The 24,773-nt window shown below is 42.2% G+C and overlaps 1 protein-coding gene across 1 annotated transcript in view; it reads right to left on the bottom strand.

The window, feature by feature from the left end:
- Positions 1-24,773, bottom strand: part of MAP3K4 (mitogen-activated protein kinase kinase kinase 4) — a 143,044-nt gene that overhangs the window by 58,436 nt on the left and 59,835 nt on the right. Inside the window, exons 3-5 of the mRNA XM_077289159.1 lie at positions 21,193-22,574; positions 18,279-18,536; positions 15,326-15,472 (exon numbers count right to left, since the gene is read on the bottom strand). Coding sequence (XP_077145274.1) covers positions 15,326-15,472; positions 18,279-18,536; positions 21,193-22,574 — 1,787 coding nt within the window. The remainder of the gene's footprint in view (positions 1-15,325; positions 15,473-18,278; positions 18,537-21,192; positions 22,575-24,773) is intronic.

The raw sequence follows: 24,773 nt of genomic DNA, 5'->3' as shown, positions 1-24,773 counted from the left end.
ACTTCTTCCTAAGGCGAAGACAGTGAAGCAGCCACTGATTGTCCACAGGGTTCACATAATGACACTGACACAAATTCTCCGTGAGAGAAACCGTGGTGACAACATTGGGAGTATTCAAATCACATCCTTGTATTCACTCTCTGAGTGTAATATGAGTAACCAAAAATCTGCATTCACACTGAGAAATTACAGATTTGTAGACTGTAGTCTACACTGTGCATTTTATAGATTCAAAACAGTTTTAGTATCATATATTAAAGGGATTGTTCAGTACTTGTTCATTACTTTATATTTATGGTCTTTACTTTGGTTATGTCATCACTGGGATTGCGATAACCATATCTTCCACCCTCACCGATGATGCGTTTTTATAGAAAAAAAACTGAAAAAACACCCACCACCATCACGGTGATAAAGGGATCCAAACCCTAACCCTACCCCTAACCTCACCCCTAACCGTTTAATGAACATTTTCTGACATAGTGCCACGATATTTCAGTGCCACGTATTTCAGTGCCACGTATATAAGTGCCACGTATATAAGTGCCACGTATGTAAGTGCCACGTGCCACGTATGTAAGTGCTACGTATGTAAGTGCTACGTATGTAAGTGCCACGTATGTAAGTGCCACGTATGTAAGTGCCACGGATTTAAGTGCCACGGATTTAAGTGCCACGGATTTAAGTGCCACGTGCCACGTATGTAAGTGCCACGTATGTAAGTGCCACGTGCCACGTATGTAAGTGCTACGTGCCACGTATGTAAGTGCCACGTATGTAAGTGCCACGTATGTAAGTGCCACGTATGTAAGTGCCACGGATTTAAGTGCCACGGATTTAAGTGCCACGGATTTAAGTGCCACGGATTTAAGTGCCACGTATGTAAGTGCCACGTATGTAAGTGCCACGTATGTAAGTGCCACGTATGTAAGTGCCACGGATTTAAGTGCCACGGATTTAAGTGCCACGGATTTAAGTGCCACGGATTTAAGTGCCACGGATTTAAGTGCCACGGATTTAAGTGCCACGGATTTAAGTGCCACGTATGTAAGTGCCACGTATGTAAGTGCCACGTATGTGCCACGTGACACGTATTTCAGTGCCACGGATTTAAGTGCCACGTATGTAAGTGCCACGTGCCACGTATGTAAGTGCCACGTATGTAAGTGCCACGGATTTAAGTGCCACGGATTTAAGTGCCACGGATTTAAGTGCCACGTATGTAAGTGCCACGTGCCACGTATGTAAGTGCCACGTATGTAAGTGCCACGTATGTAAGTGCCACGTATGTAAGTGCCACGTATGTAAGTGCCACGTATGTAAGTGCCACGTATGTAAGTGCCACGTATGTAAGTGCCACGTATGTAAGTGCCACGTATGTAAGTGCCACGTATGTAAGTGCCACGTATGTGCCACGTGACACGTATTTCAGTGCCACGGATTTAAGTGCCACCTATTTCAGTGCCACGTATATAAGTGCCACGTGCCACGTATATAAGTGCCACGTATGTAAGTGCCACGTGCCACGTATTTAAGTGCCATGTATGCAAGTGCGATGTATGTAAGTGCCACGGATTTAAGTGCCACGGATTTAAATGCCACCTATGTAAGTGCCACGTATTTCAGTGCCACGTGCCACATATTTCAGTGCCACGTACGTAACTGCCACGTGCCACGTATTTCAGTGCCACGTATTAAAGTGCCATGTATTTCAGTCCCACTCCCGTGTAGCGGTGGGATATGGGGTAATAAGGGGTTAATGTCACTTTGCTATTGTAAGGTGACATTAAGCCGGGTTAATAACGGAGAGGCGTCAATAAGACGCCTATCCATTATTAATCCAATACTAAAAAAGGGTTAATGAAACACACACACATTAGGAAAAAGTATTTTAATATTCTTCATTTAACCATACTTACCATACTCCAGCACCTGCAAAAAAGTAAAATAATAAACCGTATACTACCTGTCCGCTGTAGTCCAATTAATAACGAGTGTCCCACGACGATCTCCCCTATAGAACAGTGACATTGGGTGGTGTCACTGCTCTATAGGACCCTCAGTGACACACTGACAGAAGACAATGGCTCCTGTAGTGCATCACTGAGGTTACTAAAGTTCACTGGTCTCACTTTATGGCAAAAAGCTGCGTGGGAACTTTCTCATACAGCATGCCATAAAGTGAGACTAGGGACTATTTTCTCACAGGGGTGTAGGAATACATTGTGGGGAATACATTGTGGAAGGATACCTTCCTCCCCTCATTGTGTTCCTGGAGCCCCTGGAGAGTGGTTGCATCAGCAGAGGCTCCTGCTCTCCACGGGAGATCGTCGTGGGACACTTGTTTTAATTGGATTTCTGCGGATCAGGGAGTATATTGGTTGTTTATTATTTTAATATTTTTTACAGATGACAATGGCTTCGGGGATCAAAGTGACAAGTGATGGTGAGTATGTAATCTATGTTATATGTACTGTATGTCTGTTGTATGTACGTACTGTATGTGGCATGTTTCATGTCGCATGTCACATGTTGCATGTCGTCGCATGGTGCATGTCGCATGTTGTCGCATGGTGCATGTTGACGCATGGTGCATGTCGACGCATGGTGCATGTCGACGCATGGTGCATGTCGTCGCATGGTGCGTGTTGCATGTCGTCGCATGGTGCATGTCTCATGTTGACGCATGGTGCATGTTGACGCATGGCGCATGTCGACGCAAGGTGCATGTCGCATGTTGACGCATGTGCATGTCGTCGCATGGTGCATGTCGTCGCATGGTGCATGTCGCCGCATGGTGCATGTTGTTGCATGTCGTCGCATGGTGCATGTTGTCGCATGGTGCATGTCGTCGCATGGCGCATGTCATCACATGGTGCAGGTCGCCGCATGGTGCATGTCGCATGTCGTCGCATGGTGCATGTCGTCGCATGGCGCATGTCGTTGCATGCCGCATGTCATTGCATGGTGCATGTCGTCACATGGTCATGTCGCATGTCGTCGCATGGTGCATGTCACATGGTGCATGTCGTCGCATGGTGCATGTCGTCGCATGGTGCATGTGGTCGCATGGTGCATGTGGTCGCATGGTGCATGTCGTCGAATGGTGCATGTCGCCGCATGGTGCATGTGTTGCATGGTGCATGTCGTCGCATGGTGCATGTGGTCGCATGGTGCATGTCGTCGAATGGTGCATGTCGCCGCATGGTGCATGTGTCGCATGTCGCATGTCGTCGCATGGTGCATGTGTCGCATGGTGCATGTCGTCGCATGGTGCATGTCGTCGCATGGTGCATGTTGTCGCATGTCGTCGCATGGTGCATGTCGTCGCATGGTGTTGTATGTATGTATGTACTGTGTGTTTTTTTTTTTTTTACATTCAACACATTAGCCGGATGATGGGACTACTACTGTCCCATCATCGGCTAATGTGTCACTCACTGTCAGTGTAGCAGGCAGAGCCCGATGGGACTTGTAGTCCCATCGGACGATGCCTGCACACACACGCACAGCGCCGGCACACACACACACACACACGCACAGCGTCGGCACACGCACACACAGCGCCGGCACACACGCACACACAGCGCCGGCACACACACACACACACACACACAGCGCCGGCGGGCAGAAGCACCGGCGGTCACAAGCACCGGCGCCGGCGGGCACATGCACCGGCGGGCAGAAACACCGGCAGACCCCCGGCGACCGAAGCACAGCCCAGCCACACATCATGATCCCAGCACTGAGCAGTGAGCACACACAGCCCCGCCCGCCCCCAGCACAGCCCTGCAGGCACCCCCCAGCACCGCCCACAGCCCAGTCACTCTTGCTGAGTGACTGCTGACTGTGGGGGCTGGTCACGCCTGCTGCTGACGTCACGTCAATTTTCAGAGCCTGGAAATTGACGTGACGTCGGCGGAAATGAGCGGCGGCTGCAGTGACCCGGACTCAGCAGGAGGAATAGCGCCGCTCACAGGCGAAAACGTCAACAGAAGGTAATGGCACAATTCATTAGGGGCCCCGGGGGGGTACATTGGGGGGTTAATTGAAAGTAGTGGACAACCCCTTTAAATGTCTCTGACGATCTCTGTCAGTGACATTTAACATGATCGGAAGAGCGTCACAAATCCCGCCCTATCACATGATCAAGGGGCACCGATTGGTTGGCATAACAACCAGGGGTCTGCAGAAGATCTTGTCTTTGCTGATCGGCTATTCACACCGGCCAGGAAATAATTATTTCTGCTATACCTAGCAGTGCTGAAGCACTGCCATGTGTAGCACAAGCGATCAGAAGATCGCAACTTCAAGTCTAGAAAAATAAATGTTTTTAAAAATAAAAAATAATATATATATATACTAGCTGTACTACCCGGCTTCGCCCGGGTTAATGACTGCTGTTAGCAAAATAGAATGTGTTAACAAAAATTTATTCTGCACACAAAAACCACAAAACAAATAGATAGAAATGTAATTATTAAAAGGCAAAAACTAAGCAAATAGAAGCATTTCACAACATATATTAGCTTTGTTATACTGAGAATGTCTTTGTTGCCTATATTAACCAATCAGAGCTCAGGTTAATTAACTGTAGCAAAATAGAAGCTGAGCTGTGATTGGTTGCTATTGGCAGCCTGATAAATCCCCAGCCAACAGGAAGCCCTCCCCCCTGGCAGTATATATTAGCTCACACATACACATAATAGACAGGTCATGTGACTGACAGCTGCCGTATTTCCTATATGGTACATTTGTTGCTCTTGTAGTTTGCTTATTAATCAGATTTTTATTTTTGAAGGACAATACCAGACTTGTGTGTGTTTTAGGGCGAGTTTTATGTGTCAAGTTGTGTGTGTTGAGTTGCGTGTGGCGACATGCATGTAGCGACTTTTGTGAGATGAGTTTTGTGTGGCGACATGCGTGTAGCAACATTTTGTGTGTTGAGTTGCATGTGACAGGTTAGTGTAGCAAGTTGTGTGCAGCAAGATTTGTGCATGGCGAGTTTTGCGCGTGGCGAGTTTTATGTGTGGTGCATTTTGAGTATGTGCAAGTTTTGTGTGAGGCAACTTTTGCATGTGGTGCAACTTTTGTACATGTGGCAATTTTTCTGTGTGTGCAAGTTTTGCATGAGGTGAGTTTTCCATGAGGTGAGTTTTGCACGTGTGGCGAGTTTTGCGTGAGCCTAGTTTTGCATATGGCGAGTTTTGCATGTAGCGAGTTTTGAGTGGTGACTTTTGTGTTTCGACTTTTATGTGGCGAGGTTGGTGTGTGTGTGTGGTGAAATGTGTGCTGAGGGTGGTATATGTGTTCAAGCACGTGGTAGTGTGTGGCGCATTTTGTGTTTGTGTTCATATCCCCGTGTGTGGTGAGTATCCCATGTCGGGGCCCCACCTTAGCAACTGTACGGTATATACTCTTTGTCGCCATCGCTCTCATTCTTTAAGTCCTCATTGTTCACATCTGGCAGCTGTCAATTTTCCTCCAACACTTTTCCCTTCACTTTTTCCCCATTATGTAGATAGGAGCAAAATTGTTTGGTGAATTGGAACGCGCGGGGTTAAAATTTCACCTCACAACATAGCCTATGACGCTCTCGGGGTCCAGACGTGTGACTGTGCAAAATTTTGTGGCTGTAGCTGCGACGGTACAGATGCCAATCCCGGACATACACACATACATACATACACACATTCAGCTTTATATATTAGATATACCTGTATGTAATCTCCTGTATATAGTATATACCTGTGTGTCATCTCACCTATATATAGTATATATCTGTGTGTCATCTCCTGTATATAGTATATACCTGTATGTCATCTCCTCCTATACATAGCATATACCTGTGTCATCTCCTCCTGTATATACTATATACCTGTAGGTAATCTGCTCCTGTATATAGTATATACCTGTGTGTCATCTCCTCCTGTATATAGTATATACCTGTATGTCATCTCCTCCTGTATGTAGTATGTACCTGTATGTCATCTCCTCCTCTATATAGTATATACCTGTGTGTCATCTCTCCTGTATATAGTATATATCTGTGTGTCATCTCCTCCTGTATATAGTATATACCTGTGTGTCATCTCCCCTGTAAATAGTATATACCTGTGTGTCATCTCCTGTATATAGTATATAGCTGTATGCCATCTCCTCCTGTATTAGCCCTCGTTCACACGTTATTTGGTCAGTATTTTTACCTCAGTATTTGTAAGCTAAAATGGCAGCCTGATAAATCCCCAGCCAACAGTAAGCCCACCCCCTGGCAGTATATATTAGCTCACACATACACATAATAGACTGGTCATGTGACTGACAGCTGCCGGATTCCTATATGGTACATTTGTTGCTCTTGTAGTTTGTCTGCTTATTAATCAGATTTTTATTTTTGAAGGATACCAGACTTGTGTGTGTTTTAGGGCGAGTTTCGTGTGTCAAGTTGTGTGTGTTGAGTTGCGTGTGGCGACATGCATGTAGGGACTTTTGTGAGATGAGTTTTGTGTGGCGACATGCGTGTAGCAACTTTTTGTGTGTCGAGTTGCATGTGACAGGTTAGTGTAGCAAGTTGTGTGCAGCAAGTTTTGCGCATGGCGAGTTTTGCGCGTGGCGAGTTTTATGTGTGGTGCCTTTTGAGTATGTGCAAGTTTTGTGTGAGGCAACTTTTGCATGTGTTGCAACTTTTGTGCATGTGGCAATTTTTCTGCGTGTGGCAATTTTTCTGCGTGTGCAAGTTTTGCGTGTGGCGAGTTTTGCACGTGTGGCGAGTTTTGCATGTGGAGAGTTTTGCGCGTGGCGAGTTTTGAGCGGCGACTTTTGTGTTTCTACTTTTATGTGGCGAGGTTGGTGTATGTGTGGTGAAATGTGCACTGAGGGTGGTATATGTGTTCGAGCACGTGGTAGTGTGTGGCGCATTTTGTGTGTGTGTTCATATCCCCGTGGTGGTGTGATTATCCCATGTTGGGGCCCCACCTTAGCAACTGTACAGTATATACTCTTTGGTGCCATCGCTGTCATTCTTTAAGTCCCCCTTGTTCACATCTGGCAGCTGTTAATTTGCCTCCAACACTTTTCCTTTCATTTTTTCCCCATTATGTAGATAGGGGCAAAATTGTTTGGTGACTTGGAAAGCGCGGGGTTAAAATTTCACCTCACAATATAGCTTTGACGCTCTCAGGGTCCAGACGTGTGACTGTGCAAAATTTTGTGCCTGTAGCTGCGACGCCTCCAACACTTTTCCTTTCACTTTTTCCCCATTATGTAGATAGGGGCAAAATTGTTTGGTGAATTGGAAAGCGCGGGGTTAAAATTTCACCTCACAACATAGCCTATGACGCTCTCGGGGTCCAGACGTGTGACTGTGCAAAATTTTGTGGCTGTAGCTGCTACGGTTCAGATGCCAATCCCGGACATACATACATACATACATACATACACACACACACACATTCAGCTTTATATATTAGATATATATTTTCCGATCACCCTCCTTTTGCCCCCAATTTTCTTCTAATGACATTTCTGTGCATCATGGTGGGCTTAAGAGGTAGGGTCTCCTTCTGTTCCTCCACCTGCTTCCTATGTTTCTTTTACAAATCCCTGATTATTCAGTGACCTGCCTTCTTTTTAAAATTCCATGCTGCCGCTGCGGCAGTCTGCTTCTACAGCCCGTTTTCATCTCTTGAATAAAATAAAGCCGGAGACAGATCATGCGTTGATCGAGATTTCAGAGCAACAGCGAATTAAAGGAGCTGCGCATGTGCCACCTCCGGCACCATTTTATTAAAGACTGGCCACAAATCACACTGTGCACAGATCCTGACAGCGCCTTTATAACGATAATAAAATAAATAGTTCCTGTGCGCTTGTGTACACTCTTATATTTGGACATCTCCAGATTTACCCTTTAATCCATTCCCTCCGCAGCAAAGCTTCATTTTTGTCCTTTTTTTACTCCACTCCCTCCAAGACACTTTTTATTATAACTGTATGATGAGGATTTTATTTCTTTCTTTCTTTCTTTCTTTCTTTAGGGACAAGTAGTAGTTTTGAATTACGGCATTCATTTTATCATTCAATGTGCTGAATAGCGGGAAAACATTTCAAACGTGGGGAAAAGAAATTCAATTTTGCCTTTTTTTTTTTTTTTTTTTGGGGGGGGGTGGTTTTATGTCCTATATCCTGTGGTAAAGTTATTGTGAGCCATAACTCTCCAGGTCACTACGGCAATAAACTCACATACATTTTTTTTTATTTAAATGGAAAAAAACTTTTGAAATTTGCTTTGTATTCCAAGACCTGTAACAGTTTTGCATTTCCATTGATTGAGCTGTGCGAGGGTTTTTTTTGTAAGAATGAGCAGCCAATGGCTTTATTGATACAATTTTTAGCTATTTGCGACATTTTGATCCGTTTTTATTGCATTTTTTAGCGTGCAGTAGTGACTAAACAACATTCCTGGCATTTGGATCTTTTTTCTAGTTGTAGTGTTTTACCGCTCCAATTAATGTTAGATTTTGATAGACCGAACATTTATGAAGTTGGAGATACCAATGTGTAATTTCTTTACTCAATAGGGGAAAAAGGAGGATAAAATGAACATATTTTTGTATTTTTAAAATGTTTTTCAAATTTTTTTAGATTAGTCCAAATCGCTTATATTACAATACTGCGATACCTTGGAATGTTCAGAACAGAAATTTGAAAAGTAACCTTGGAAATTGTGGCAGATTTGCTGCGAGTTTGCAGTCAATTTTGCATGAAGATTGGTATTCAATAGGTCAGCCAAATAAGGAACATGCCTTGGTATTTTGAACTGTAGAACTTTTCCAATGCATATGAAGGGGGTGGTGAAAACCCCATTGACATGCACATTGCCTTAGCCTGGTTCGCACCATTAGAAAGTAATGTAGAGGTCATGTCCGTGAGCGCTCATGTCTAAATGATAGAAAAATTCAAATTTCAATCAGAAGTTCCACATAATGTATTGACAGAGCTCCTGAATGTAGTACTAATAGGACCCATATTCTCGATTACAAAGGCAGGCATGGATAAAACCTGTCGTAGTAACCCTACAGTAACCGGATTACAAGTTTAATTTTCCACAGCCGGATTCAAAATAACAAATGCATCTGTTTGCTTACGCTCAGTAATATATGTATGGCTCATAGCCTTAAGACATGAGTTTTAAGAACATTAAAAAAATAATAATTTTAATTGTGGTATTTGCACATTCATAATATGTGAGAAGTGTATTTTGCTCTGTATTTGAGAGGTGAGTTGCAGTTTATATTGTCCTGTAATGGGTCATTATGACATAAATCATGACAAATATGCATATCCCGTCACAAACAGGAACCAGCACTAATTAAGGTAAACACTCATTTTCTTTTGGACCAACATCCAATGCATACTTCACGGAGCCATTTCGCTTGTTTGGTACAAGTAAACATGTTTGAAACCACATAAATTGAAGTTATGAAGTCAAAAGGAGAAGTAATAGCTTTATTTCCCACAACTTGAGGCCAAATCTCAGCTGCTGAGTATAACACGTTCATAGCCTGAGGTCAAATAGTCTTCCTTATAAATTACAACTCAGAAAAAAAAAAAAAAAAAAAATCAGGTTATTTAAGGACATTACCCATCAAACATGATGATAGGAGACTTATTTAGTTTTGCATAAACATAGTGATAAAGGCTTTCTAAAGTATTCAACCCCTTGGCATTTTTCCAGTGTTTTGCCACTTCACAATCTGGAATTTCACTGTTTTTTTGTTTTGTTTTATGAGGGTTTGCATCATCCGTTCATGTAAAGTACATTATTATATTGGTTTTCATTTTATTGCGAAACAAACAACAAATAGGACTAAATAAATAATAATATAATAATAATCTTTATTTTTATATAGCGCTAACATATTACGCAGCGCTTTACAGTTTGTACACATTATCATCGCTGTCCCCGATGGGGCTCACAATCTAAATTCCCTATCAGTATGTCTTTGGAATGTGGGAGGAAACCGGAGTGCCCGGAGGAAACCCACGCAAACACAGAGAGAACATACAAACTCTTTGCAGATGTTGTCCAAGGTGGAATAGAACCCAGGACTCCAGCGCTGCAAGGCTGCTGTGCTAACCACTGCGCCAAATGAAAATTTCAATGTGCATAACTATTCACCCCTCTTAAATCACTATTTTGTAGAGCCTCCTTTTGCGGAAATTACAGCTACAAGTCCCTTTGGATAAATATCTATGAGCTTTCCACTGGGAATTGTGCCCATTCCTCAAGGCAAAACTGCTCCGGCTCTTTCAAGTTAAATGGTTTCCTCTGGTGAATAGTAATCTTCATGTCTGACCGCAGATTCTCAGTTGGATAAAGGTCTGGGCTTTAACTAGGCCACTCCAAAACATTTACACGTTTTCCTCTTAAACCACTCGAGTATTGCTTTAGCTGTATGCTTTGGGTCATTGTCTTGTTGGAGGGTGAACCTCCGTTTCAGCCTCAAATCACTGACAAAAAGGTTTTGCTTAAAAATATTCTTGGATTTCGCACCATCCCTCTTCCCCTTGACTCGGACCATTTTCCTGGTCCCCGCTGCCGAAAAACATCCCCACATCATGGTGCACCAATCACCATGTTTCACTTTGGGAATAATGTTCTTGGGGTGATGAGCTGTGTTGGTTTGGCACCAGACAGTTTTTACCTTAGTGGCCAAAAATTTAAATTCTGACAACAGCACCTTCTGCCATACATTTGATGAGTCTCCCACTTGTCTTGGCAGACTCAAAAGAAGCCTTACAATTTGTAAGTAAAGGCTTTTTTCTGCCCGCTCTTCAATTAAGGCAACCTCTATGGAGTGTACGGTTTATTGTGGTCGTATGGACGGACTCGTCTCTACTTGGGAACTCTGCAGCGCCTTCAGGGTTACCTTTGGTCTGCCTCTCCGATTTACCCTAGTATGCGTATGCGTATACTAACGTATTGGGGGCCTGCTAGATAAAATATGATTAGTAAACAAAATTTTAATTATAATTTTTCACCGAAACCCCCCCCCCCCCCCCAATTTTTTTTTTCTTCAAAATTTAAACACAAACATATGAAAAACGCATAAAAACACATAGAAATCTATACCAAACTAGCTGCAGCTACATTTCTATTATGCTTCTTTTCTATTATATTATTCTTCCAAACAATTTTGACAAGTTATTTTTTCGGAAGAATGTTCTTTGCAGACATTTTCCTTACAAATTGAACAAAATCTCTCAGATTCAGATTTCCTTTCTATGTTTCTTGGACACATGAAACAGCGCTTTCTTTTTCTTTCTCCTGGCTCTGGAATAATCTGAAACTGTACGCCACACCGTTTCATTGCTTCTTTAGTTTGCTTTAGCAAGCCTTTCACGTCGCTTCGCTGTATCATGTGAGGCATTACAAGTTCATGACAAAGGTCCTTCAAATATAGGCGTCTCCTGTCCTTCCTCTGTGCATGGAATTCTGGATGAGTTTCTGTATAAATGAATGAATTTAGGGCTGCTACATCAAGCATATTTGAAAAAAGTACTACAGGCCATCGTTTTGTTTGCCTCTTGCATGAATATTCTCCCACCATCTCATCCATTTTGTCTACACCTCCTTTTGTTGTATTGTAATGCAGGATGATTTCTGGTTTTAATTTTCTGTCATTGCAGTCAATACTGCAATTGTGATGCATGGTACTGAGTAAAATTACAGATTTCTCCTTCTTCACTTTGTAAGATACTAAAGTCGCTTTGTTATTGAATCCAAAGACACTCTCACAAAGTGCTCGCTGACGATTGTGTTTCAGTGCTTCTGGAATTTCTCGTCTGTTTTGCTTTATAGTACCAACAAGTGTAATAGCTTTTTGAAGCAGAAAATTGCCTAGTTCAACATTCGTGAAACAATTGTCCATGGTAATGTTTCTACCTGAATTGAATATTGGAACAGCAAGAGTTTTGACAATTTCAGACCCCAGATCCTTCTGTACTGGTGCACCAACCTATTTGCCACAGTAGGTTACGCCATTTACGCCATTATAATTTGCAGAATCACACTTCATCTCAACATCTTATCTTATCTCAGGTCCTTCACAATAAGCTCACAGTGTAAACTGTCCTCATTAATCTCTACACAGCTCATTACTGTGTTCAGAAGGACCCGAGATGATGTCATGGCCTTATCTCTCCCTCCAAAAATCACATGACATCCTCATATGGCATTATCCACACCCTGGCCCCTCCACCAGCATTACTGAGTACAAATAAAGTAACTTGAGACACAAACACTACTGAGAACATGATAAAAAAAAAAAAAAATACATGGGGGCCTAAAAGGCCCCAATCCGTACAGATGTGGTTTTCACCGAAAAATATTATATGAACAACTGGATATCACCAACAACGACATACTTGAGGATTACCTGGAGTTTCAAAATTCTAACTGAAGTAATTTTGCAGATAATAGCAAATAAGTAAGCATGGGGGCCTACAAGGCCTCCAATACGCATGCTAGGGTTAATTAATGCCCTCCTTGCACACACTGAGCTCTTTGGTTGGTGATGCCCTCTTGGCAGGTTTATTGTGGTACCATGTTCTTTACATTTGATGATCATGGATTCGATGGTGCGCTGGGGATCATCAGAGTTTGGGATTTTTTTTTCTATCCCAACGATGACTTGGACTTAACTTTGTCCCTTGTTTGGAGATCTCCTTGGTCTTCATGGTGTTTGGTTAGTGGTGCCTCTTGCTTAATGGTGTTGTAGCCACTCTGTTCTTTCAGAAAAGGTTTATATATATATTGACAGACCATGTGACACTTCGATTGTACACAGGTGGACTTCCTTTCACTAAGCATAGGACTTATAAAGATAATTGCTTGAACCAGAAATTTTTAAGGGACTCAATGGAAAAAGGGGTGAATACAAATGCACATGCCAATTATTAGTTATTTGACCACAAATTGAATTGATGCATATATTTTTCTCACTTTACCAGCTTTAAGTCTCCTCATACTGGCGTGCCACACCTGGCATGTCACTCGCCACAAGGAGAAACCTTACCTCTTAGACCCCATGTAAAACTCATGTAAGAGAGATCAGCCACAGATTAAAAGGGTTGTCCTGATTATAAAACCTATTTTCCTACAACCTACTAAGGAATTCTGAATTCATACAGAGGGTCTACTTTTCAAGATCTTTATCTCTTGCCCACAGTGACGAGTGCTTAGAGACCACCTCTATTTGCATGGGTACCGTGCAATGATTGATTACCTCAGTGTTAGGCCACTTGCACATGTTGAGCATTTGGTCTGTATCTTACATCAGTATTTCTAAGCCAAAATCAGAAGTGGAACAATTACAGGAAAAGTATAATAGAAACCACATGCAATACTTTTACATTTTTCACCCACTACTGGTTTTGGCTTTGAAATGCTGATGTAAATACTGACCAAATACTAAACGTGTGAACATGGTCTTAATGCTGCAGGGAAATTCAACTAACTGCCAGCTTTCTCCACAAACAGATGAATACCGTATATACTCGAGTATAAGCTGACCCGAGTATAAGCAGAGGCACCTAATTTTGCCACAAAAAAAACTGGGAAAACTTATTGACGAGTATAAGCCTAGGGTGGGAAATGCAGCAGCTACTCAAATTTCAAAAATAAAAATAGATATCAATAAAAGTAAAATTAATTGAGACATCAGTAGGTTAAATGTTTTTGAATATGCATATTGAATCAGGAGCCCCATATAATGCTCCATACAGTTCATGATGGGCACCATAAGATGCTCCATACAAAAATATGCCCCATATGATGCTGCATAAAGGTTAATGATGGCCCTATAAGATGCTCCATATTAAAATATGCCCCATATAATGCTGCTGCGATAAAAAGAAAAAAAATAAAATAAAAAAAATGACACCTCTCGTCGCTGCTCCTCAGTGTCGCCAGCTCTCTGCAGTGACTGTTCAGGAAGAGGGCGCGCACTAACCACGTCATTGTGCCTTCTGACCTGAACGTCACAGCCAGAGGACCCGGAAGAGAGCGCGGCGGTGGAATGGGGACAGGTGAATATCGCATGGCTCACCCTCCCCCGTCATACTCACTCTCTTGGCGCTGCATATCAGTCCCTGCATCTCGGGCGCCGGCATCTCTCTTCCGGTCTTCCTTCCTGAGCTGAGCGGTCAGTGATACCGCTCATTAAAGTAATGAATATGCGCTCCACGTCTATGGGCGTGGAGACACATGCATATTCATTACTTTAATGAGCGGTAGCACATGACCGCTCAGCACAGTAAGGAAGACCGGAAGAGAGATGCCGGCGCCCGACATGCAGGGACTGATATGCAGTGATGACACTAGGAGGGTATGAGGTCTTCTGCTCCCCCACAGGCAATGACTCATGTATAAGCCAAGAGGGGCGCTTTCAGCAGAAAAAAAATGTGCTGATAATTTCGGCTTATACACGAGTATATACGGTATGTGGTTTGGCTTACATGTAAAGGGGGTGAAGTTGACAACATTCTACAAAAAAGTCGCTGGAAATAAAACCGTAAAAAAATTGTTCTGAAAGTAAGGGAATCAAATAGTTGTGATGTTAGACAAGAGTGTCTAAAGCTGCACCACATTTATATAATCCAGCATGACCCACTTAATAAAATGTGAAGAAAATTTTTTTAAAAGAATTATTACATTTTGCTATGTCAGCTTTCTAAAGTAGTTCTTCCACACTATAATAGCACCTTTTTGGAGTTTTCTTAGTGGATAATATGGTGGAAGAGCAAAACGGTGGGGTAAAAGTGTGCGGTCTGATGGTTTGATCTTTAAGAACAGGCACAACAAGGACTACACAGTGCCACCTTGGAAGTCCTGAGCCTCTCCACTTCCAGGTCTGGACTTGCATACCGAAAAGGAATATTAATGCTTCGGCAACCAAAGGCATTTTAGGCTATTGGATGATTCCAACTTGGGGTTTCCATTAGGGAAACTTTTTTTTAGCATGACTGCTTTCCTGTGTTTAACACAATAAGTCCATAATGACAAGGTTTGATGTGGAGGGAACTAACATGGCCCGATGGCCCTCACAGAGCTCTGAATTCAACGAATATCTTTGGCATCAATTAGAGTAGCTTTTTACTGGATTGGCACAAATTCCCACAGACACGCTACAAATTCATCTCAAAATTGGGCCCATAAAAAAAATATACTGTATGAAGTTTCATTAATAAAAAAAAAAAAAAAGTTATGTGAAAACATGTTCTCAGGATTTGATCAATTAGTACAGGGAAAATAAAAGCTTACCATTAACATTTTATGCAGGTCTTCCTCAAAAGCATCAATATTACAGTCAGGCTTGTGAAAATCATCTAATACTTCTCGTAGCAAGAACTGATAGTATTGCTTCATTAGCAGCCCACCTTTCAGCACTTCTTTGCACTCTCGTACTAACTGTAAGGGAAATACATTACTGCATTATTTTGTGATGGCACACAGCGAACATGCATAATGCTGGGGCAACCATTACCATCACTAGTTCCGCGGCATTCAAACTGCTGTACACTATTTGTGGTCTTAGTTTACAGGCGGTACAGCCTATATATTTCATATTGTACTCTGTACTGGATACAATAAACTACAAACTTACTGCTACAATTAATAAAGTGCTTGATTTGTTTAATAAATGTAATTTAAAAAATGTATATTTTTTGGCATATCTGCATAGTGTGCATCATTATTGCATTTATGAAAGGCCACTGGTGTGAGCCAAGTTATTTTCTGCGGTTATCGTGAGACTAGACTAGGAATTAAAAGATTTAATAATGTTGTGGATTTCTCACAGAAAAAAAAAAAAAGAGAAACATTGCATACAATTTGCTGATCACCACTAGTTTGATGCAGAAGGCATTTGTTAAGAATCCCCTTAATTTGACTGAATTCCTGGCTGTACGTTGAGACAAAAATTGGTTTATCAGTAGCTCTGTTCTTATTCATTATTCAAAATGTATTTAATAAGTCGCTACATGATTTATTCACCATCTACTATATTTTTATCCCTTTCTAGCATCCACTTTTGATAACCCCCCTTAGACAACCTACTTCAAATAGAATCTCTCTCTTTGCAATACTGTTCATCTTCTGAGCAATTCCTTTTTGCCCTAATCATTTCCCTCACAGGAATTCAGACTTTAGTATGTCTTGGGTGGCCAGAGCTGTGGAGTCGGAGCCCATTTTGGTGGAGTCGGAGTCATGAAAATTGAGGAGTCGGAGGTTTGGCTTACCGACTCCACAACCCTATGGGTGGCACCAGTATGCTCTCAAAAAAGTATTGCCAGATAACTTTATGGTAGGTATACGGTTTAATCATTTTGTATTTTCTATCAGCTATGAACACCAAGTCCCAAATAAACAAAAAAAAAAAAAAAAAAAAAAAAACACAACTTCCTCCTCATTACACAAAAATAACCCACACAACAGGGATTCCGATTTAAGTAATCCGTAAGGTGTGGTATGGTACTATGGCAGACACATCAGACGACCAGATAAAGATATCATCCATATATCGGCCATACCACACCAAAGAATCAAAAAAAAAAATGGATTCTTTTTCACAAAGAATTTTCTTCCTACCAGGACACAAAAATGCTGGTGAAAAAAGTGGAAGATTTTGAGCCCACTGAAGATAGAATGAACCATCAAACATGTTGTACCTTTCTTATTATTGGCATAAACATTTGCAGACGACTTTAGTTTATTGTGTATGGGGGCCTTTAGAACTGTACATCTTTAATATAGATTCAGCAAATAAAAGTTATTCTTTGTATGTTTGGTATTTTGTGTCACGGACAAAGTGTCACTTCTTAACAGTTGTCAAATGATCTCTCTGCAGTCATGGTCTTCATTGTTCATCCACTTGACTCCTCTCCCAGTGATAAAAATCAGTCCTGATTAAGTGATAGCTGTGCTTGGTAAACTCCTGCCCGTCTGTGGTACAGGTACTGTAGTGTTACCAGTCCTGTGTCTGTGTATCCATCACAAAACAGAATTTTATGCAAATTGGAAATAAGTAGCGTAAATATTACTAAAGAGGACCTGTCACAAGGTCAAAAGTGGTCAGTTTTTTGCTTTTGCTCTTATTTTATTCCCACTGCTCCCGATTACTTGTTTTTCCTTTTTTTTTTTTTTTTTAATCCACCATACCATTGCAGAGACATGGGCCATTTTAATTTAGCGCCATTTTGTAATAGGATTTCCAAGGGGTTGTGGCTCACAAGATTCTGCATCTTTACGCTGCGGCTGTTCTACATTATTACCCTGTGTAAGCCACACCACACCACCCACTAGAAATAAATTAACCAGCTGCATAAATAAAACAGTAAAAAAGTGGCCACTTTTGATCTGGTGGCAGGTGGTCTATAAATATACTATAACTAACTTTATTTGCTAAAACCACAAGTGCTACTCATACATTTCCCATGGTATAGTAAACGGAGAGTTTGCACATTAACAAGCAAGAATATACTTTATATTCAACTCTCCAGCAAAAGGATAAGGGTACCGTTACACTAAACAGTAACCCGATGTTTACCCTGGTTACCATCGTAAATGTAAAAAAAAAAAAAAAACAGTACTTACTCACATTCCGGTGTCACGTCCCTCGCCGTCTGCTTCCCGCACTGACTGTGAGCGCCGGCCGTAAAGTAAAAGCAGAGCGCAGCGGTGACGTCACTGCTGTGCTCTGCTTTACGGCCGGCACTCACAGTCAGTGCGGGAAGCAGACGGCGAGGGACGTGACACCGGAATGTGAGTATGTACTGTTTTTTTTTTTTACATTTACGATGGTAACCAGGGTAAACATCGGGTTACTAAGCGCGGCCCTGCGCTTAGTAACCCGATGTTTACCCTGGTTACAAGCGAACGCATCGTTGGATCGGTGTCACACACACCGATCCAGCGATGACAGCGGGAGATCCAGCGACGAAAGAAAGTTCCAAACGATCTGCTACGACGTACGATTCTCAGCAGGGTCCCTGATCGCTGCTGCGTGTCAGACACAGCGATATCGTATGGATATCGCTGGAACGTCACGGATTGTACCGTCGTAGCGACAAAAGTGCCACTGTGTGACAGTACCCTAAGACTCCGTGTTGTCTTTGTTTGGTTTTTCGATGTATCAAGATCTAAGCACTCAGTTTCTGAAGATAATGACATCCAGAAAGCCCCAGGTGCATAAAGGAAGAAAGCATTCGATAGCTACCTGTTTAATGCTGAGAAGGGACGGCTCTCCAGCTGGTCTCTGCTCCAATCTCAATTTGAGACATTCATGAATTACATTTAGAAGAACACGGCAAAGGACTAGGAAGGCTGGCTCAAAAGATGGCAAGTCCATGGCATTCAGCTCTTCTAATGAGATAGGGTCACATGACAGGTCCAAGTTTTGTGTGGAACTAGAAGATTGCCTTAACAGGTCCGGTAAATAATCGGAACATAACATGAGGTCCGGGAATCCTGAAGACTGTACACGTGAAAACACAAAAAAACAATGTCAATACTAAAACATTGGAATTTGCATCCGTTGTTAATGCTGGAAGTTTACATCAATCAAGTCCTGGCACTGACTCATTAGTCAACACCCAGATTATGATCTTTAAGAAATATACTTGGGCTAAGGAACATGAATTGTACCAACGGCAGACATTACTTATAATTCAGTAAAACCTAAAAGCCTTGTACTTATAACTTTACCAGAATGTTTATCTGCTATACAAAGAACACTGTGACTTCCTAATAGCACAAAATATCCCTCCTATTACCCATACTTTATTTCTGAAAATAGTTGTGAAATAAGTGTCTGAAGTTACATAAGGAAAACAGAACACTAAAAAAAAAAAAACCCACCGATTTGTATTCTTTAGCACAGGCATGGGCAAAGTGCAAGCCGTGGACATGTGGCCCACTGACTGTTCCTGTCCGGCCTGCGGAGAAGGACAGCCAAAGGGCTGGAAACGGCGGCGTTCCACCACATGGTATCAAAACTTCACTGCTATCTGCATCCCAAGGACTGGTGAATACATTGATGGAACAGGGAGCCCTCAGCTCTCTCCTCCACCACCGCCCACACCACAGGAGCAGTGGGGGACAGGGTCTGGGGAACAGTTCTATTTTTTACTTTTTAAGATGATCACCACTTGTGGGAAACTGGGTGAACATCATACTGAGTGAGGCACTGTGTGAGTACATCATGTGAGGGGACATTATACTGCGCCGGACATCAAACTGGACATTATATTGTATTGGTAGCTGTTTATTAAGCTACAAGGGCTAAACAACAGCAGTAGTACCATTATAAACGTAATAAAAAGCAGTGAAATAAATATTGTTGATTAGCCTCTGCAGGTAGAAATGTTACAATAAGCCCTATCCCAACATGTGTTTGCAGTAGCAGCTACTTAGGCTACTTTCACACTAGCGTTAACTGCATTCCGTCACAATGCGTCGTTTTGCCGAAAAAACGCATCCTGCAAAAGTGTTTGCAGGATGCGTTTTTTCACCATTGATTAACATTAAGCGACGCATTGTGACGGATTGCCACACCTCGCACCCGTCGTGCAACGGATGCGTCGTGCAGTGGCGGACCGTCGGGAGCAAAAAACGCTACATGTAACGTTTTTTGCTCACGACGGTCCGCTTTTTCCGCCCCCACCTCCCCGCACCTCACAATGGGGCAGCGGATGCGCTGGAAAAATGCATCCGCTGCCCCCGTTGTGCGGCGGAGACAACGCTAGCGTTGGGAACGTCGGCCCGACGCACAGCAACGGGCCGAGCCCGACGCTAGTGTGAAAGTAGCCTTAGACTTCATTTTGCTCAATATTAAGTCATAAAAATCCATATATTATATTACTAAAATAATAATATTGAGCAGCCTGTTGGTTCGGACACCCACAACAATCATGGTCTCATGTGGCCTGTTGGGAAAATGAATTGCCCACCTCTACTTTGGCATCTAGGTGCTAGGAAAAAGTCTCCAATATATACTAAATCAAGCTGAATGTTTGGTATTGGGCATAAAGTCACCATACTATGTGGCACAGAAGATCTGCACCATTGAATCTACTGTGATGAGATGCAATACCAGATGCAGGTCACTAACTAGGATGGCATTTTTTTGGAAGAAACTATCAAACCATTTTCTTTTTCCTTTTAAATCTCACGCACCCATTCCAATAACTTGAAATATCAGATGTCAGTCTGCTGTCTGGATTTGCACGCAGATAATTTTAAAGAAATGAAACAAACCTACACCTACAGAGCCAAGCACTGCTGTGTGCCAACAGGAAATTTGGTGATGTCACAATCATGTGATCAGTCACATGGTCTGGGTCTTAAATGGCCTTCATGGTTCAGAGTATGCCTGGAGAGGGAGCAATCTAGAAAACTGTGTGCTTAAAACCCTGAACCGTGTGTGTTCTGCTAGCCGGGAGTGGGAGGAACCCCGCTCTCAGAAGGACTGCGTTTTCTGTCACCATTTTGTTTTGTTTTCCTGTTTTTGCCCAGAGGGCTGTATTTTCGTTACTATACCTTGGTTTATACTGCCTATAATAAACCAAAGGAAGTTCTTAAAGCAGCAGTGTACCAGTGTCTATATCCGTGCACAGCAGAGTGAGCAGATGTACCATACTACCTTAACTGTCTAGAGAACGGACCTCAAATTAAATCTGTAGGGAGATCTAAGCTGCCTGATTCACATACAGACATCCCTCATAAAAATCAAATATGTCTAGGGACAAAGGGGGGCTTTATCATTGCCCAAATGAAAAGACACAACATATTTACGCCATAATTTGTGACTTTTCTGCTCTGTTCTAAAAAAAAAGTGCAGCTCAGCAAAAGGGTGCAGGGGTCACAAAAACCCCAATAATTCTACATCAGCCTATTGCTTACTTAAAATTGATTTTCTGGCATAAAGTCTTGGGAACTCTTCTTCTCTTACCTTCGTGCCTAGACTTCTTCTCAGTCAAATTGATTTTTAAACTATGTATTCTCTGAAATGTCGCAGGACTAAAGAGTAAAATATCATTGTTTGGGTAAAGAAATCTTCTGACAGGTATCATGATAAATATTACATATATTATGTAAATACATGTATATATGTGAAGCCCATGAACACTAACCTCCAGTTTATGATCAGTCTTTATCAAAGTTGTGCGTGCCCTCTGGAGTGAGCCATCCATTAATTTATGGAGCCTTAAAATTAACTTTCGCAGTCCCATTTGCTTTAATGCCTTGTCTACAAATGGTCTGTATATCGAAGTCACACAATCCCGACTACAGCCACCGTCATGGCTGCATTCAGAAGTTGCCCAGCACGAGTCATCCTCCGACACAAATCTGTCCAATTTCAAAAGGCTGTTGTCCTCTTTATTAAAATTAACCTTTACTTTGCAGTTTAAGTTATTTTCAGAGTCAGCACTGGCATTAAACATATTGTCCATCTCCTCTTTTTCATCTTCGCTTTCTTCTGTACAGGTTCCTGAGCTTTCGGTGCTCATAATCCCTTCCTGTTGTAGATCAGTGTCCTCTTCTTCTGGGCCATTTGATGGGCGAGGTGAAGATATTTCAAACACTGGCCAGCCAATGTCAGAAAGGTTTTTGATACCCAGAACAGTTCCCATAATCCTGAGCTTGTGATTCAGGTCCTTAGTTATATTAAGCCATAAACAGAGTGCCTGCACCCGTGCTTGAAAGTCTTTTGCAGCATACTTTTCATAGTCCCTCTGGAGAGCTTGTAAAGATGGGTAAAGTGCCTCAATATACTCCAGAAGTTCCATTATCTGTTTTACTTGCTCAAAAGAAACCCTTTGTTTCTGGATGTGGTCATGATAGCTTGAGTGACCCTCTGCAAAAGCTTCATGAGGGCTGATACATGACCCTTCAGAGAAAGTCCCATTGAGATCCCCCCCATTGCTGACAGAAGACAGTCTCCCATAATTCACTTTAAAAGTTAGTATTTCATTGACAATTTCTGGTATGGCCTGTCGAGCTGTATAGAGATACAAGTCTTGGTCATTAATACTGCGGCCGGCATGCCAGGCTTGTAGCTCCAGCCAGAAGAGTTCGTTCGATCTGTTAAACCACGTAGAAGAGGTTTCCTGACCCCTTTGTTCCCTTTCTTTCTTTTTGGAGACTGAAGTAAGCTTAAGCAAAAGCCGGAGAGTCTCAAAAAACTTCAAGCGGTCAGCCGGGCAGTCTGTTCTTGAGGTCTGTCGTGTGGTCCTGGCAAGAGGAACAGGCACAGACACTGGTAGCTTTGCATTGCTGCAGCCAAGGCTGAGGTAAGGCTTATTAAGGTCAACATCTGGTATGGATTTTTTTGGCAAGGATCCACAGCCTGGATCCAGCATAAAAGAACATTGCACATTTTTCTTGCGATCTCTTTCTGTTGTCCTGAGAGTTGCTCTGTTCTTCTTTTCCTGACGATAGCTGTGATCCTCTACATTATCAGTACTTTTACTTATTTCTTTCTGAGGTGTCTGATTTGGTGTGCTCATCTTTTCTGAAAGAGTAAAGAAAAAAAACAGAACATTGACTTTAAGAAGTACCGTACATAAAAATTCTTTAACATGTGATGTAGGTTCTATTTTTCACCCAAGATACCACAAAATATACTGATTACCCAACCTTGTGAATGGGGTCCATTGCACGTCTATTTTACCACCATTAAATGTACCGGTCTAATACTGCTGTTTCTTCTGCAAAGGATTGTAGGATTGTAGAGCATCTGTATCTAGAAAAGATGAGAGCTGGAAGAAACCCTGGATTTGTAAACCCTCCCAAGTCTGTATATGATATACGGTACATTTGTTTTGGGTGCCCAAAGATATCTATGGCAATATTTTCACTATGCATGCACATGCTTTCATGAGGAGGTCAAAAAGGCATTGTCCCCTGATGAATCTTGCTTAAATATCAATATCTGATTGTCATCAGTTCTCCCGATCAGTCTACTTTAGTATATTATTTGACTGCCCCGTAAAATAATATTCAATCACTGTTATTCCTTTAATGAGAACCTGTCATTCGATTCACACCGCCAAGTCCATGGGCAGCATGTATAAGGGCTTGTACTATGGCAGCCGGGTTTTTTTTTTTTCTCAGAAGCACTCGAATTTCAGAGAGACCTGTCGATCTTCTAAAGCGATGTGGGGAGAAGCCAGCCAGGGACCACGCCGCACTTAACAGGTCTCTTGCTATTGTCCCCGGCCGGATTGTCATAATAGGCTTTCACTGAAACAGTGGAGAAATCCAAAAGACAGCCATACCTGGCAGCAACCATGCAGCCAGTCTCTGATTCATGCTTTGGGCAGCGTGAATCGAATGACAGGTTACCTTTAAAAATTTTGAATAAATTGACACTTTTTCCCCCATATCTAAGGTATTTGACCCTGAACACTAACACTGCAATCATGCTGACAGTGCTAGACTGCCATTTACAGAATAAAAAAAATAGTGCAGTGCTGTTGATTTACTCATTTACAGACAGGATAACTGATGATGGCACAATGCAGGGGTGTCTGCGCATTATTTCATGACTAGGTTAGTCCAGAGTCAGAGGAGATTCTTTCAATAGAATGAAAAAAATGTAAGTATGGATCTGGGCAAATCATACATTTGCCCTTAAAATCATGTATATCTCAATAGACCCGTACCAATCTGACCTTATGTTTATGTGGAAAATCATACCCACAAAAATATTACTAACATACATATAAGGATACCGTAATTACATTTGTTGTGCTAGTCTAAATAAGGTCACAAGCAGGGTTGTCATCTGTCCAGAAATTCCTGGACAGTCAGTACAAATAAGGCTTTTTTCCCCTGTCTGTATTAAAAAAAAAAAAAATGGTGTGTCAGGGATTTTTGTTTGAAGCTGGAGAGACTTGTGCAGCTTTTTATCACCATTTTACAGTCCACAGTGAGTCCACAGTGAGTACAGCTTATCATCTGTAGACATACATCCCTTATAATTTTAAAGATTTATTGTGATCATCTAATGTCTGCAAAAAAAAAAAAGTTGGCCATCTATGAAAAATAAAGTTGGCAGCATTGAACACAGGGATTGCCGGATGCAATACTCTAGCTTTGGTGTAAAAGAGAACCGGTACTTTACATCCTACGTAACATGCACTGCAATGAGTTCTACAACCCACAGGAAGCACACCGCTTTCTGCCAGCGGGAACTGGCTGGAGGTTCTGTTGTACGTGCAACTACTTGTAACATAGAGCTAAATGATTCACATATATACATATTCATGCTCGGAGTCCTGCTCTGGCAGAAAAGAGTATGAAAAGTTTGTCTAGAGAACCCCACCTTCTATATCAGCATGGTTATTTGGGATAGTTAACATGTAGGTCCATATGCTATCCGATAGCTATGTACACACGCCACAGTTAAGATTCACCTACATCTGTTACTTGGCGGAAAGGTTGGCAATTTACCGAGTGCATTGGGACGTATTCCAACTTTTACTGCGCATGTCACTCAGATTCAGGATGTCACAGGAAGGGACGTGATACTTCTGATGTGGTCCAACGTGGAGCGCCTACCAGCCTCCATTGCGCACGGTCCAAACATTGAAGGGGTATTGCAGGAAGTGACGCGGCGGCACCTCCGAGTGAAACACACGTCGGCTGCCTACCCCTGCATGTGTGTACTCGATTGGCCTCTAGAGCGGACAGAGAAGCCCAGTGAATA

This window comes from Ranitomeya variabilis, chromosome 2 (genome assembly GCF_051348905.1).
Source record: "Ranitomeya variabilis isolate aRanVar5 chromosome 2, aRanVar5.hap1, whole genome shotgun sequence".
NCBI classification, from domain to species: domain Eukaryota; kingdom Metazoa; phylum Chordata; class Amphibia; order Anura; family Dendrobatidae; genus Ranitomeya; species Ranitomeya variabilis.
Note: the sequence above shows the minus strand (reverse complement) of the source record. Positions and strands in the feature narration are given on the sequence as shown.